Here is a 17,485-nt window from a genome sequence, read left to right on the forward strand (position 1 = left end):
CATGTATGACTTGTATACAAATTTACGACCTCATTTATTATCGAAAAAAGAAATACTTGTAGATTAGAAGTTTGTTGGTATATGACGGCAATTTGAAAATAAAAGCAATGAAGAATTTATAGTTATTGAATCTTTTTGGATATTGAAACTACTAATCAATATCTTGGAGCATTTGAGAGTCATTTTATTAAAAAACAACATTTCGTTATAAAATGAAATTGTTTGCTCTAATCATTAAAACAATCAATAAGTACTTTGAATCTTAAACCATGAAAACAATAAAATTCTTGCTCAATAAAATAAATGTTGACGTGGATCCTCAAGATATGATTTTATTTCAACGTAATTTTGTATTTAGAAAAAAATTGTGGCTAATTATATTTTATAAGTTTCATAAATTCTTATTTTATCTTAAGTACGATAATAATGTGCTTTTTTTAGTTAAATATATAAAAATCTCAAGAGTAGTGACTTTTAATTTTTCAAAGTTACCAATACAATTACAAATTAACCAAATAATCCTCACTTTAAAAACATTTCCAATGGTTTTGTTTAGAGGGTGAACAGTGTCAAAAAATTTGCACGAATCAATGGTTGACATTAAACGCAAAATCGAAAACCCTAGATCTTGAAATTACACAAAATTTGGGGGACCAAAAGAGAAACAAATAGCCACCTGCCTTCTTCCAATATTTTTTTTTTCCGTTTTTTTTTGGGAAAATCAACCATTTCTTTCCTCCCCGTTCAATTCGATTCAAACAGATTCAAACATCAGACACAGTACTACAAAGTACACGGGGCATATTCTGCTCTGCACACACAGAGGAGAGAGAGAGAGAGAGAGAGAGAGAGAGAGAGAGAGAGAGAGAACGTGGGCTTTCTTCCCCTTCCGGTAAGTTGCTTAAGGTTCACTGCTTTTGCTTCATCTTCTTCTTGTTTTTGTTGGGTGCTGTCTGCTGTGAACGCAGAGGGGCTTGGTTTTCTGGAAACAGCACGAAACTTTGATCGTTTGGCTATTTGGGGAAGATAGAAATGTGGTGTTTTGGTTTGCCCAAATGAAAAGTTTTGGTTTTTATGCAAGTTGGAATGTGGGTTTTACTTTGTTGAATCGAAAATCGTCTTGAAAACTTTGATTCTTATTAACCAATTATCCCGTAAAGGTAAATCAATTTGATGAAATCGTAAAGGATGAAGTTTTGGTATGAACTCATATGCCATTTTTGCCTGGACTGTTGGAGATTTATGTGTTTTCAATTTGAGAGTTGGATTAGAATTGCACCAGTTCTCAGCACTCAGCTTATTAAATTGGTTATAATGGTGATGTTATCATTTGGGTTTGTTTTTAATTTCGTTATAGGAGGGTAGGCCGGTTTTAGGTGAGAGCAACTCAGCATTACGAAGTATTAAGTGAGCTGTTTTTTGGCCTTCTTATGTACTTGTTTTGAGGCTTGCTTTTGAGTTTTATGTGCATTGGTCTTGTTGGGCAGTAAAATGGAGGAAAGCCATGAGCAAATGGAGGCAAATGGCGAGCAAGTGGAGGAAAGCCATGAGCAAGTGGAAAATATTGGGAGTGCTTCTAGTGGCAGTGATAGTGATTCTTTTATAGATGATTCAGAAGTTGATGAAGTATCGATATCCGGAGAAGATGAAAAATTGAAGCCAGAGGCAATTCCTCACTCATGATAGTTTTTTATTAGTCGTAATATATTTTCTCAAGGAAGCTATGAACCAATTAGATACTGTTGTCGCATTCTATTGCTATTATCTAATATTTGGAACTTGAAGCCTTTTTTTTTAAATTTTATTTCCAAAAGTATGACGATTTGATCTTTGTTATGCAGGAACCATTATCTGATAAAGAAATAGAGGAACTCATTGCTGAATTTTTGGAGGTTGAGAGTAAGGTATCTATTTTTTCTTTACACACAAATACACATTTATATATGTTTTATGTGCAAGCTGCTTAATTTGTTGGTTTTTTCTTTGATGCTCAATATAGGCTGCCGAGGCTCAAGAGGCACTTGAGAAAGAGTCTCTTGCCAAAGTGGAGAGTGAAGTTAGAAAGGAGTTGGCACAAACTCTTCATGGGGACAATGTTAGTTTCTTCCTCCAAATTCTTCCTTCTCGATTACATTGTCTTTATCAATCATTTATGCATTTTTTTCTTGTCTATAGTTGGAAGCGGCTGTTGCAGAAGAAATGGATACTTTGATAGAAGAGTGGCAAGCTGAGCTTGATGAACTTGAGATTGAGAGTGCTCATTTGTTGGTCTGCTTCTTTCTTCAACCTGAGTAAATCTTTGGTTCCTAATGCATTGTTTAGGGCTCACATGTATTTTGAATCTGATATGATAAATTTATACCGAAAATATAAATCAGGAGAGAGAAAGATTTGCTTCTTCTTGTGACTTATACAAGTTGGACACGAATTTGGCTAATTACCCCTCATTTGGTTATGAGTTCTGTATTTATATTGACGAAAACTCCAAATGATTAGATGATTGGGATTTTAGCACACCTGTCATTTGTTATTGTGGACAATCCATGCAACCTCTTTGTTTATTTATGTTTATTAAAATACGGTTGCAAGTAAAATATATTGCGCCTTTTGAATTAATCAGGTTGCCAAGGGATTGTAACCGCCTTCTTTCTGTAATTCTTTTGCCTTTTTTGATAGCATCATATAAACAAGTGAAGTGTATTTTTATTTTCTGACCTCTTTTATTATATGCTTCTGTAAATAGGAACAACTTGATGGGGCTGGCATTGAGCTACCGAGCCTTTATAAGTGCATTGAAAGTCAGGCTCCTAATGGTTGCTGCACTGAAGCTTGGAAAAGACGGATACACTGGATAGGGTCTCAAGAGACTGGAGAATTTACCAAGTCAAGGGCTGATGCGGAGCAGTATCTCCAAACCCACAGACCTGTGAGAAGGTACAGTTCTTTCCTTTTAGCATTATTGATTATGCAAGGTATGAAGTTGATGGTACATAATTCTGTTTTTGTGGACTTAGGCGACACGGTAAACTATTGGAGGATGGCGCTAGTGGATTTCTGCAGAAAAAACTAGCCATAGATGGAAGCAAGGATGCTGTGACAGCTGATGTTGACTACTGGGGTTCTTTCAACAAATTATTTTCTGATGGTGCAACTGCGGGTGATGCTTCGTTTGGCAGTAAGCACTGGGCTTCTGTTTATTTGGCCAGTACGCCACAGCAAGCTGCTGAGATGGGACTTAAGTTCCCTGGGGTCGATGAGGTAGAGGAGATTGATGATATTGATGGCAATTCTGGTGATCCATTTGTTGCAGCCGCTGTTGCAAACGAAAGAGAACTGGATCTCACTGAAGAACAAAAGAAAAATTATAGGAAGGTATGGTTGTGCTGTCCCAACGTCATATTTAAATATATTTTCATGTTACAATTACACACTAAAGAATTTGGCTACATTTACTTATTTTGTTTTCAGTTTGCATGTAACTTTTGTGATAAAATAAAATTTGTTTTCTTATATAAAACTACAAATTAACATGGAAAGGACTGTAACAGTGTAAGTCATATTAGTCGGGAGATATTTAAGGCTTTTTCACTACTGTCTGGGGTTGTAGACATTCATATAGAAATCCTCTAATAAACCCTCTGTTGGTTTTTCAGTCTCTGTATAAACGTGCAATATTTGCATGAATATTATGTGGTCTTACTTGTTGGACCTAACATTGTGGTTACTGGTATTTGATTAGATGTCTTTCTGTCTAATCATCTGATGTCTATCTTCTTGTTGCTTGCAAACTTTTTTTGGGTACAATGTTGCTTACAAATTGATTCACCTTTTTAGTATAGGAATATGTCAATATGTTTTTTACTTTTTTCACCAGTTGATAATTAATCCTATGTTGCTATTAGATTTAACATAGACACATGTTCTTTTTAACACCCAGTTGAGTTTTACTTAAGTTGATAGTATTTCTGTACTTTTTCATTGAAAGGTCAAAGAAGAAGATGATTTAAATGTTGATCGGAAGCTTCAAATTCGTTTGAAACGGAGGAGACATCGAATGAGAAGTAAACAGGTATCATGTGCTTGCATTGCCCTTTATTTCGCTCCTCAAATTTCAAGTTGCAGTTTTTATAACTTTATAGAGTTTATCCTCGTGCTATTGCAGTTTGAGACAAGTTGTACATGACCAGTACAATTTGTGTTCTTGTAATTAACTCTATTTAAGACATCCTATGGCTTTTCATTTATGGAGCCCTGCTATATTTTATTTCAATTTGTAATTGTTGGGAATTGAACTAGTAAGAGAGAACTGGCAGTCATATTATAGTAGACTTACTTTAATACGAATAAAGGAACAAAAAGCAACGGTCTCTTTGATGGTTTTAAGTGTCAGGGCCTTTTCTGTAGAAGTCACGATTCATGAATGTGTCCAACATTTAGGCATACATTTAACATTCATTAATATCGATGTGTTTTTACTGTTATCTAATTAGGATGTTGCAGGAAGAAGTTTGTCTAGTTGAATCAGGACGTGGATATGTTGTGCATTTCTCCATAAATTTAACATTCATTGATATTGTTTTATTTTTTATCAAATCAGGATGCTGGCCGGAAAGATTTTTGCTTAGTTGATCGGGAGATAGGAAGCAACATGGACCTGTCTTCGTCTATGCTTGACTCTTCTATCAGTATCTCAAATGGGAAAATTGATGAAGATCTGGAAACCGCTAATAACATTGACCAAGAAAGCATAACGAGTAATGGTTCTTCTCCAGTGACTAGTTCCAGTGAAGCAAGAGGCTCGAAGCGTCTGAGTGAGGATGAGGAGCTAAACATTGATAATAAGAGGAGTCGAACTGTGATTATAGATAGCGATGATGAAACTCCACTGAAAGATAATTCAGACTGCAATGCGATAAAATCTGAGGACCAGTCATATGTGGAAGAGAATATCTGCATAGCTGCCACCGGTGGTCTCCCTTCACAGAGTCTGAATGATAAGCTCTACTGCACTGCTTGTAGTAAGCATGCTGTTGAAGTGTGCTCACATCCACTTCTGAAGGTGATTATTTGTGCAGATTGCAGATGCTTATTGGAAAAAAAGATGCAGGTAAAGGTATGGCCATGAGTAACCTTTATGGTTTCTGTAATCTTTATTCAAATATTTTGTGTAACGTTTCATGATAGTGCAGGTAATTAAATGAATTGGCCATGAACAGATATTTTCAGTTAGAAGTATTCTGCGTCTCTATTTATCATATTAATGAATTATAGTGTTACATGATTTTTTTTCTGCATTATTTAATGCTAATACTTCATTTATTTATTTCAAGTAAATGCTAGATCTTTTATTGACCTAAGAAGGTGTGCAGGATCCTGATTGCTCCGAGTGTTATTGTGGGTGGTGTGGACAAAGCAAGGACCTAGTAAATTGTAAATCTTGCAAGACATTGGTTTGTGCAACTTGTATAAAGAGGAATATTGGAGAAGAATGCTTATCTGATGCCCAGACCTCTGGCTGGCAATGTTGTTTCTGTTGCCCAAGTCTTCTAAAGACATTGACATCACAATTAGAGCAAGCAATAAGTTCTCAGGATTTGATAGTATCTAGCTCTGATAGTGATTCAGATAGTTCAGATTCAGAGATAGATGTTGCCATAAGGTATATTTAGTATACTGCTCTCTCTCTCTCTCTCTCTCTCTCTCTCTCTCTCTCTCTCTCTCGTTGCTGAGGTATGTAGCTATTGAATAGGAAGTGGTGAACTTTATTCTTTAGCATTAGATACTTTCGGTTTACTCAGGTTGTTGTGTTTCTGAACATATTTTGTCTTTGTGTCAGTTCTAAGAGGAGGAGAAAGAAGAAAATTCGAAGGATCATTGATGATACTGAATTAGGAGAAGAAACCAGAAGGAAAATTGCAATTGAAAAGGTACCATCTAGTGCTGATTTGTAATCTAAAAAAGATGTTCTGGTACCAGAATTTTTTTCATAAATTTTTCTTCTGTAGGAACGTCAAGAACGCTTGATGTCTTTGCAAGTACAATTTTCTGCCAAATCTAAGATGAAGAGCTTTGCAACTTGTAACGGGAGATTACCCGAAGGTGCCAGCGCTGAAGTGCTGGGCGATGCATCAGCTGGTTATATAGTGAATGTTGTGAGGGAAAAAGGTGAAGAAGCAGTTAGAATTCCTCCAAGCATCTCAGCGAAATTGAAGGCTCATCAGGTTTGCTTGATCTGTTAACTATTTGTTTGTTGGATTTTCTTCTACAAATTCCCTTGTGCTATGTTTGGATAAGGAACTGTCAAGCTGATGTTATGACTTTTTCATATCTGTTATTTTCAGCTATTGAAAAACTGGCAGTGTATTGTTTACCTAGTGTCATGTCAGGACACATTTGATAAGATTTCCACGGCTCACCCTTTTCACTTGAAGTTCATTGTCATGTTCTGTTAAACCTATTGTTGTTTCACATGTTTATCTAATTTGACCTCCTTCACTGAGGGCACTAAGCATCTTCTGTTATTGCTTTATGTGTCATTAACTTTTAATGATTTAGTGCTGTTATCTTGTCATTGTTACAACTTGTAGCATGAAGTAAAGGTCTGATTCATTATTACAGATCACGGGTGTGAGATTTATATGGGAGAATATCATACAGTCAGTCAGAAAAGTGAAGGCTGGGGATAAGGGTCTTGGTTGCATTCTAGCTCACATGATGGGCCTTGGTAAAACTTTCCAGGTAGTATTCTGTCTCTTGAAAACTCTTCCCAAGAACTTTGAGTGTTTATTTAGATGTGCTGGATTCGTTTTGAAATAGGTGTCAGTGCATGTGGAATGACCCTGCAGCCTAGTCGAATAGCAATCGTGCAAAATGCAAGGCGGTTTCTTATATTGTTTTGCAGGTCTTTTAAGTAGTTGAATTATATACTTTGCATAACTTGTCAATTTGCTTTCGCAGGTCATAGCTTTTCTGTACACTGCAATGAGAAGTATTGATTTGGGATTAAATACTGCACTTATTGTCACCCCTGTGAATGTGCTGCACAATTGGCGTCAAGAGTTCATGAAGTGGAGGCCTTCAGAACTGAAGCCCCTTCGCATCTTCATGCTAGAAGATGTGTCAAGGTTTGGTTAAATATTTCTATATTGTCTTATTCCATTTTCATCACTAGAAAACATTTGGTCTAATAGATCGTTGAAGAAATGCCAACGACCTAAGATAATGGCATTACAAAGTGAAGTTGTTCTTTTGACGGCTGTCTTCCATTCATTACATAGACTAATTGTAGCTCATTTCCGATTGGGGAGATGGTGACACCAAGATGCTGACCTGTTTCTCCCTTGTTTGTCAGGGATAGAAGAGCAGAATTGCTTGCAAAGTGGAGAAGGAAGGGTGGTGTTTTTTTAATTGGCTACTCGGCTTTTAGAAACTTATCCTTTGGAAAGAATGTGAAGGATAGGCAGATAGCTACAGAAATTTGTCATGCCTTGCAGGTTGGTTGATGTTAATTGTTAACCTCTGTATTTGTCTTTAACGTCATGCTTTTCAACTATGCATTACAATGTGAATTATTTCTTCTTCAATTTGTTGGACTTGAACCAAACTTTTAGGATTAATCTTATTCTTGTCTAGTTGTTACATAGGTTGCTCTGGTGCAAGTTATGAAATAACTTATTTCGTAAGCTGTTAAACAAATAATGTCATTAGCACACGTCAATACTTTAGCATGATCCAATCGATTTTTTTTAAAGCTTCTTTCCTATTGTTACATTTCCAACTGTCAGGATGGAACAGATATACTTGTTTGTGATGAGGCCCATGTTATTAAGAATACCAGGGCCGATGTAACCCAAGCCTTAAAACAAGTGAAATGCCAGAGAAGGATAGCATTAACTGGATCACCACTTCAGAACAATCTCATGGAATATTACTGTGTGAGTTACTCAAAAGCTATTCATTTTGCTATTTCTTACGCACCTACCTACTGCCTTGATTCATTTAAAATTTTAATCTTTTACAGATGGTTGATTTTGTAAGGGAAGGTTTTCTTGGAAGCAGCCATGAGTTTCGGAATCGGTAAAACTTCATCATTTAAACCCTGTTTTCTGTCTAATTTCTTTTTGTTGTTTTCATGTATCTTAAAATTGCCTCCCATTGCATGCAGATTCCAAAATCCCATAGAGTATGGTCAACATACTAATTCAACTGTGGATGATGTGAAAATCATGAACCAACGGTCTCATATTCTTTATGAAGAGTTGAAAGGATTTGTTCAGAGAATGGACATGAATGTGGTAAAGAAGGACTTACCACCAAAAACTGTGTTTGTAATAGCTGTGAAACTTTCAACCTTACAGAGGAAATTATACAAGAGATTTCTTGTTGCCCACGGATTCACCAAGGACAAGGATTATAATGAAAAGATAGGGAAGAGAAGTTTTTTTGCCGGCTACCAAGCCTTAGCTCAGGTATATCTTAGCAATCTTGTTAAGTTCTCAACTTCCGTTATTCATTATAGACTTACGGCAACATGCACTCACTCACGCACACATCCATGCATGCATGATCGCAAAAGCATACACTCCTAAGTGTTTCGTTAACCTTTATTGGCATTATATGTAATGATAATGATCGTCTTCTAGTCTATTGTGCGTCTATCTCTGTCTTTCATGAGAGTTGTAATATATGAGCTTTATGTTGCTAGTAGATATGGAACCATCCAGGGATCTTGCAACTAAGAAAAGATGACAAAGACTATGAGAGACGTGGAGATGCTGTTGAGAATTTTCTTGCAGATGACAGCTCTAGTGATGAAAACATTGATTATAATTTAGGTTTTGGAGGTATTATATACAATATCAATTTGGGTGAATGCATATTCACGTGTTTGGCAGCAGTTTCTTATAAGTATATAACAAGGGTAACATATTGTGCTTTGCAGAGAAAAATGTGAATGAAATTTTGCCAGGAAAAAAAGATGACATTTTTCGAAAGGTATGGATATGAACAAACTATAATGTTGCTTTGTATTCATGTTTCACTTCTTTACTATTTCTTTTACAGTCTATTTGGCTTAATTTGAAATGCTCCATTGTTTGTATTTTAGTAGGAAAGCTAATAAGAATAAAGGCTTTACTTTGTAGTTTGTGTTGCTATTGTTGTTTTTGTGGAGCGTAATGCTGACCAGTGACCATTTATCACTTTTCAGGATTGGTGGAATGATCTTCTTCATGAAAATGACTATAAAGAGCTTGATTACAGTGGCAAAATGGTACTCCTGCTTGACATTCTAGCTATGAGTTCTGATGTGGGGGATAAGGCATTGGTATTTAGCCAGAGCATACCAACCCTTGACCTCATCGAACTTTATCTTTCAAGGCTACCTCGACATGGGAACAAAGGGAAGTCTTGGAAGAAAGGAAAAGATTGGTACAGGTTGGTACATATTACCAAGAACAATTTACAGTTTGACAGACAGCTTAGATTTTCTTCTCAGCTTCGGTGTTGCCCCAAACCATATATCCTTTTTCTGACTCTATTTCCTGCATATGTAGCTGCAGTGTCTTCTGTATAAAAGTTTTATTTGGGTTACGTTGTTTTTACTAGATTCTTTATTGCTTCAGGCTAGATGGGAGAACAGAGGGCTCAGAAAGGCAAAAGCTGGTGGAACGCTTTAATGATCCCCTGAATAAGAGGGTGAAATGTGTTATAATTTCCACCAGAGCTGGATCGTTAGGGATAAATCTCTATGCTGCTAATCGTGTAATAATAGTTGATGGTTCTTGGAATCCAACATACGATCTTCAGGCTATATATCGTGCTTGGAGGTGAGCTTCAATTCTGTTGCAGTCCTTAACTCAGCTTTTGTGTAGAAAATGTGCCTTGATAAGTGTAGTTTAGGGGCTATATAGCATTGGGGAGGGTTTGTTTTTAGAATTGCCATACAACTTCGAATGTGCCAGACAGCAAGCCTGACGATTATTCCTCCTTTACCAAGCCAACTCTCCATTCTCCGGTATGGCACATTGTAAGTGATATGTTATTTCCATTTTCAGGTATGGCCAAACAAAGCCAGTGTTTGCTTACAGATTGATGGCACATGGAACTATGGAAGAAAAAATTTATAAGCGTCAGGTAACGAAGGAGGGCCTGGCTGCAAGGGTTGTTGATCGACAACAGGTACATAGGACAATATCTAAGGAAGAGATGTTGCATCTTTTTGAATTTGGTGATGATGAGAATCATGTGCTTGACCAAGATAGCGTATTCTTGAACGACAATGTGACTGGTAAAGTGGAAATTTTGCCGAAACACGTAGTGCCTCTTTCTCAAGGAAGTTGCTTTTCTGACAAGCTCATGGAAAGTTTACTTGGCAAGCATTCTCCAAGGTACATTCCCGTTCTATGTTCTCATTTTCTTTAGCATCTGTCGGTAATGGTAATTGCCGGTTACTCTGCCGCAATTGGCAACTCATACCTCCCTCCCTCCGTCCGCTTACGTATGAACTACCTTGTTTTCAGGTGGATCGCAAATTTCCACGAACATGAGACCCTTTTACAAGAGAACGAAGAAGAAAAGCTCACAAAGGAGGAGCAAGACATGGCTTGGGAAGTATACCGGAAGTCATTTGGATGGGAGGAAGTGCAGAGAGTTCCTCTCAATGAATCTGCAGTCGACCAAAAACCAGCTGTATCAAATACTGCCTCATCTGCACCAACGAAGAGCATCCTTGCAGAATCCACGGCGAAGAATGCTTTTGTACAGCGGAAGTGCACTAATCTTTCGCATTTGCTGACGCTAAGAAGTCAGGGCACGAAACAGGGCTGCACCACCGTGTGTGGGGAATGTGGCCGCGAGCTGAGCTGGGAGGAGCACAGTCGAGATAGCAGGCTCAGGTAAACGATATTTCCTTCCGATTTGTTCTCGTAGTTTAGTCCGATGTAAAGTTCCGATTGTATATCCCATTTGCTGTGAGTTCATTGAGTTCATTGCCAGAGAAACAGGCTTGTGTAAATCAAAGCTACAACAATGAAATGAGCAATCAAAATCTTGTAAGTTTTTCCCTTCCATGAATTTGTTGTGATTTTTTCTCAATTAATTAATTAATGTGTAATTATTCTGCACACATTTCTTTATTTGTCCATGCTCTTTTGTTTAATTCAATGCAAAGGCGAGAAAAAGAAAGTACGGAGGAGAAAATTGAATTTTTGAGGATGTAAAAAGAAGAGAGAAAAACAAAATACGTCGTGAATTTTCTAATTCGTAAAAAATTTATAGCGAATTTAGCCAATTTGATCACCGTGTTTCATAATCTTTACAATATCGGTTTCTTTCCAATCTGTCCGATTTCGGAGTAACGTATAAACTTCAGCAGCGTTTAATGCCATTTGTTGCAACTCGTTTGACATGGAAATTGGACTTCCGTACAACGACCTTTGCAAATAGCCGATCGAGTTCCTTCGCTCCTCTCCCGGAAGAGATTATCGGGACCCCTACTGGACTTATTTTTTCCGACGATAACAAATACATCTTGCATGGTTCGACTAATGGAACAAACCTTTCGTAGTAGGGCGGGTCGCGTTACTTCCCGCTTCACGCTATATGCTTGTTACCCAAGTTGGTTACAACATTCTTTCACACAAAAGTAGTTATCTTTCATCTCCTAACCAATTGTCCTTCTCCTTAGGGCCAGTTGGTCCTTCCTCCCCGTAGAGTTGCGTTGGAAACAACTCGATTAAGTTCTCGACCGAGAATCGAACAAAGAAGGGAAGACGATCAATCAACTTATCTAGCTCCTCTCGTCCATCATACACAATGGTCGGACCCCAGTCTCGCATATACTGCAACCAACATGGTTCGGATATAACGCCCTTGCCAAGGTACTCGGCCGCGACAATTTGATACTTGGTGCTCGAATCAATGAAAAACTTGCTCCGACCAGCGTCATTCCTTACCCCTATGTCAAACTTCGATGAACCCTGGATGTAAGTCCCCGGATGAGCGTAGCTGCTATGACCGTGTTTTGAAGAATACACAATCGGCTTATTGCCTTCAATGAACTCCAAGTCAAAAGCATCCACCCATCTGCCACCACTGTGCTCTGAGAAGTACACTTGCCAGAGTTCTCCGGTGAAGTTGTTCACTCGGAGAGTGAAGTGCTCCCAGTCACCGACATGTTCGCCTATCTTGTTCAATGCAAAACTTACCAAACCAATTTTAATGGCGGATGGTCCGTTGAAGGGGCAGAACACCCACATGGCAATATCTGTAAAAGTTCCTCCCAGTGCTGGTTTTACATGAACGTAAAGCTCCGCGCTGTCTATGTTTCCAGCCTTGAGAAGAATTTTAGCTTCATCATCATTTGGCAAATCTATCCAAAAATCACTGTCATCTTTCCCTCCACCAGGCAAATTGGAGCCTCTGTGATCAATCGGTTCACCATTTCCAGTGTCTTCCCGGTACAAAAGTGCCCCATTTTTGAAAAACCATTGTACCGAAGATGGCATATAAACCTCATTAGGATGGAAGAACACTGTGGGACCGTAGTGCTCAATTAGCGAATGAATCTGGTTCAGATTTGGCATTGCGTGCAAGGACGAATCAAAATTCTTCAAGCAAGAAACTTGTAGCTCTTCATTAGAATCCAAGTAGGTACTGCAAAAGAATGTACCAACCGAAACACCAGTGCAGAACATACCTCGTTTGCAGGGTCGTGTATTCCACACCTCAAATTTTGAATCCATTGCAAGTATCCGATCACATGTTTCACAAGTCTCTGTAAGATCTTCTCGTACGCATCTAACTTCTTCGGGGCTGGGTTCCTCAGGCATGTCAGTGACCACAAAACCCATGGCCTTATAACCAACAGGTGGGTTTGGCAACCAAATATAACCACAACCATTTTCACTTAAATCCGCATTGCAGACTAACGAGTAGTTAACCGGTTTTTCTAAAGCTGGTAACTCTAATGCTGAGTCCCTGGTACAACCATCTTCCGCCCTTCTGGCAACTGTTTCACGAGCCACAAGAACATACCCTTGCAATGGCTGGTCATTGGGCTGGCAGTAGTAACCGAGGCAAAAGAAGCCATCAGGGATACCTGCAGGTCTATAAAATGTGACACCCTTTGATTTTCCACGCGACAGATTGCAGCTCCAGATGCTCTCAAACTTGGTTATTTGGGTAACTTCAATTTCTCCGAGGCGTATTCTTCCGGTAGCAAATCCTTCGCCTGAAGAAATGACGGTACACATTGTTCAGGAAATGAGCTCATAATAACACATCAACATTTATCCGACAACAGTAAAATCTTAGCATGACATTGGTGTTCTAGGTTTATTAGTTATAATCTTTACTTTCCTCTTGGACCTGAGTATACACAGAAAAATCAACCTATGCAAATATCAACGAAACTCGAAATCAAGCTCCTACGATGCAGTTTGGAGGCAAGCTTCAAACAGTTTACATTAACCTTCGGTCAAGGAAGAATTTAGAACTTTAGAGATACCTTAAAAATTTGACATAAGAACACCAAAAGTTTATGGGCTCATTTGTAAGTGCTTTTAAAATAAGTAAAAGCGCTTTTGGTGAAAGTAAGCATAGCAAGAAATGTTCTTCTCATGGACATGTATGGCAGAAACACAAAGACAAATCACATAAAAATTCAAAGTTCTCCATGAAAAAAAAAAGACAAAGCACATGCATGAAAGGAATATAGCAGCTATATATGTCCAGACGTATGTTCAAATATGAAAAAGAAACCAACGTGACACAGATGGATTACCAAATAACATAAAGAACAAAAAATAATCTATGTGATACACACATTGGTTTGTTTTGAAGTGCTTCCTGCGCTTCAAGTATTTTTCTAGAATTTACTTGCATATTTACTAAAATTTAGATCCAAAAGCACTCTCATAAAAAACACTTTCAATCATTTTAAAAGTATTTTCCAACGAGCCCTAGCATTGACCTTTTTTTTTTTTGGTAAAAAGAACATTGAAGCTTTCAAACTCCAAGAACTTCAATTTCTATGGCTTTTCAGAGTCTTTCAAGTATTGACCAAGTTCATGAAATTGAGTGCATTTTTAAGTACTCTCACATGATTGATTGCCGTTATATGAGTGTGATATGATCTATTTACTCCACAAATTTTAAAAATACAGACTCATCTAACGATAATAAATGCGGTGACCACAGTTACCACCGCTAATTAAGGGTGACGAGCAAAAATATTTCCGAGGTAAACATTAATTTATTTAAATAAAACAAAGTTGGACCACCAAAATATTGAAATTTTTTTTTGGAGAGAAATGCATATGGGATCAAAGAAATCATGAGTCCAAAAGGATATCGGAGCAATTAGAAGTGAAATCATTTATTATCCATCCTATTATGTTTACATTCTTCAACAAATACAAATTAGCAAATTTCATGACTTCAAGTTGCTGAAAAAAATGAGCTAAAACAAGACAGAAAGCCTTCAATTCTTGAAGAAACGGAGAAAAAGAAAGAAACCCATCAAAAAAGCAGTTGCGAGAGATAAGTGATTAACTGCAAAAGTGCTTCTTGTTTAGGAAAGAATGGATCTTGGTGGGAAATATTACCTTGAGGCCAGTGTGGAAGAGGTGAAGGCAGAGAGAAGGACTGTGGCTCTGAGTAATCGTACAGTTGGTAGTCACGGCTGCTCCACCACCAACACTCACACCCCAACATCTTCACCCTCTCAAATTCAAAAACCCACCAAAGCACTTCCAAGATTTCTGCTTTTCACTCACCCTCTCAAGTTTCTCTGTCCATCCATGTTTCTGAAATATTTTAGAGAGAGAAATAAAGAAAGAACGCTCTTTCCTTTCTCTCTCTACACTTTAGGCTTCAGAGAGAGAGAGAGAGTTGACAAAGAAATGAAAAAGAGGTTGAGTGAATTCAGAGGATGCTTAGAGAGAGAAAGAGAGGGGAAAAGGCAAGGAGCTTATGGATGTTGGTTTGGTTTACTTTGTTGTCTGCTTTTGCGTAAGAGCTTTATAATTGAAAGGCGTTGGTTTCAAGCTTCTTCCTTTTTCTTCGTTAATTTTTCGGAAGCCTTTTATTAATGAGGATATTTATAATTCGAAAACAACTTATATGATACAGATAAACTATCATATATTGTCTCGTGTCGATCAAACAAAAAGATAAGAAAAAAAATTAACATATCTTTATTTTACCAACATGAGTCCTTCTCCTCACTCTCTCCGCTCATGCTCACTATTCATCTTTTGAGATAGGAATTCATCTAGTCACTCTTAAATATGAAGAAGGAAAAAGAAGCTTTTAATTTAAATAATTAATTTTTATTAGCTAATTATTGACGGATAGTTACTCTTAAAAGTTGAGAGTATGATTAGAGTACAACTTTTTTAAAGAGATCATAAATTAACTTTTCGATAATCTTAACGGAATTTTTTTACTTAAATTAAATAGTATGATTGGAAATGATCTAACCATTTTATGATGTTTAGAGACCAAGATTACTCCAATTAATTTAGGGGTAGAAGTTGTAATAAATCAAAGTATCTGATTTTTTGTTAAAGTGAACAGTACCGGGAGCTTTTCATTAAAGTCTTCTATTCTCAAATGAATGTTTTTGCATATTATGTGCAACAAATCATAAACTTTTATAACTTTTACATAACCATTTATATCTCGGTACGCTTAAAATTATTGTAACAATACCCTCAGATGACTTGTAAAAATAAATTTTTAGGAATATCCTCCAGGTGGCAGAATATTCTTTATTTTTTGTGCATTTTACAGATTTTTTTTTAGAGCATAAAAAATTACAAAATTTTATAAAATAAAGTCGAGAGGTGACCCAACCTCATCAGACAAAATGGAGAGTGAGGATATAGAATGATGAGTCATAACTTGAATGGTCGCCGACTCACCGCTTTATTGGGATTTTTTAAGAAAAACTAATGAAAAGGGTTTCAATACTTTAAGTTTGAACGAAAATGATAAAATAAATGATAAAGTTAATAGTACAAGAATTGATTTTTTAGTGTTAAAATATAATTTTTTGTTAAAATGAATAGTACTGAGAGTTTTTCGTTAAAGTTTCAAAATTTTTAATTTATTTAGAATACAACCAGTACATAATATGTCGTAATATACGTAAAAAGACAGTACAAGATATTTGTTTCTCCGTTTGTGTTATGACACGGTCTACTCCTAATTTTAATCAAGCTTTTGTTCTATTTCTCATCCACAATCATAAACAACTCAAAGGCATTCAATATATAATGATTGACACCTAATTTATATACGGATAATAATGTAGTAGTTGATAATTAGATTATTATTTAAATATTAATTAACGTGCTTCTTTTCATTGATGACACATCAATTGATTTACAAATTTAGTTTAAAAATTTGGTCTTTCAATCATTATTTTTTACATACAAGTTTTTGTAATACTACCAAACCAAGCTTTTCAAATAGCACTTATGTGCATGTTAAATATTGTTTGGTTGGTTTGTAAGCGCTTTTGATGAAATTTTATTTGAATCTTATATTTAGTAAAAATTCAAATGAATCATCGAAAACACTTTAAATGTTTCTTGTAAGAAACACATATTTGATGTTTCTTTAAAAAAAAAACACTGCTTTTAAAATCAACCCTTTATTTCAACTAAGGCCATAGATAAGATAAGCACTAACTTATACGTGAAGATGCTTTTTCTTTTGGCGACAAAGATTGGTGCTTTTGGCTTTTGCTTGAGGGTTGCCCTTTACCTTCATGCTATCCTATCAAATCGGGTCCATTTTTAAGTTCAACACTATTATTTCTTGCCTACCAACATTATTATTTGTCTTCCAAATATCTAATGACATCCCTATCTTCAATTCCAAACCACGTGTCAAACATGTACTTGTCAAATGTCTTAGGATGTTTCAAAGTGGGTTCATTTCTGCTCACGATCTTAAGTGGTGGAGAGATTTTTCAGTTTGGCAAATGCGTTGACACATCACATATCATTGTATTATAATATAAGTGGAGGAATACTTGAAAAATAAAACTTCTCTCCCCTTAATATGTGGGGTGTACCATCCTCTATTTCGAGCACACTTGAAAATTTTCTCCAAGTGGTGGTAGTACACATCACTCGTTAGGAAGTGCTTTTCAAATAATTGAAAGCGTTTTTTATGAGAATATTTTGAAACCAACCCTTAATAAAATCCAAGTGGATCATGGAAAAACACTTGAAGTGCTTATTGCAAGAAACACATATATGATGATTCTTTCAAAAAACACATAAAGTGCTTAGACCTAAAATCAATTTCACCAAAATCGTTAAATCAACTTCACAAAAAATTATTTTCAGTCATTTAAAAACATTTTTAAACGAGTTTAGAAGATAATGTGAAAAATATTTCATTTGGCGTGGAATTGGCACGAAATAATTTAATTGATTAAAAGTCTAAACCCGCCAATCGGACTTCAAAT

General features: G+C 36.5%; 2 protein-coding genes across 3 annotated transcripts; one reads left to right on the plus strand and one right to left on the minus strand.

Annotated features, from left to right (window-relative positions):
* The first annotated feature begins 637 nt into the window (after positions 1–637).
* LOC103434219 (protein CHROMATIN REMODELING 20-like) lies at positions 638–11,127 on the plus strand. Of its 2 annotated transcripts, none has more exons than XM_070820076.1 (24): positions 638–892; positions 1,488–1,665; positions 1,842–1,904; positions 2,000–2,095; positions 2,176–2,268; positions 2,744–2,934; positions 3,015–3,372; positions 3,986–4,069; positions 4,598–5,107; positions 5,370–5,659; positions 5,837–5,927; positions 6,006–6,221; positions 6,619–6,738; positions 6,958–7,124; positions 7,352–7,493; positions 7,785–7,934; positions 8,021–8,076; positions 8,165–8,468; positions 8,708–8,843; positions 8,942–8,994; positions 9,209–9,435; positions 9,624–9,827; positions 10,056–10,388; positions 10,521–11,127. In XM_070820076.1, exons 2-24 carry the CDS (start codon positions 1,492–1,494, stop codon positions 10,897–10,899), a joined length of 4,437 nt encoding a protein of 1,478 aa, XP_070676177.1. In that variant the 5' UTR covers positions 638–892; positions 1,488–1,491; the 3' UTR covers positions 10,900–11,127. The 2 variants fall into 2 exon arrangements, with proteins under 2 accessions (XP_070676177.1, XP_070676179.1); XM_070820078.1 differs by having other exon boundaries at positions 642–892; positions 4,598–5,113.
* Positions 11,128–11,251: 124 nt separating this feature from the next.
* LOC103434218 (hypothetical protein At1g04090) lies at positions 11,252–15,016 on the minus strand. The gene is made up of 2 exons (XM_008372534.4): positions 14,607–15,016; positions 11,252–13,231 (listed from the first exon to the last, which is right to left on the minus strand). The coding sequence occupies exons 1-2, from the start codon at positions 14,713–14,715 to the stop codon at positions 11,649–11,651; spliced, it is 1,692 nt and encodes a 563-aa protein (XP_008370756.3). The 5' UTR covers positions 14,716–15,016; the 3' UTR covers positions 11,252–11,648.
* Positions 15,017–17,485: the final 2,469 nt, after the last annotated feature.

This window comes from Malus domestica, chromosome 04 (assembly GCF_042453785.1).
Source record: "Malus domestica chromosome 04, GDT2T_hap1".
Classification (NCBI taxonomy): Eukaryota; Viridiplantae; Streptophyta; class Magnoliopsida; order Rosales; family Rosaceae; genus Malus; species Malus domestica.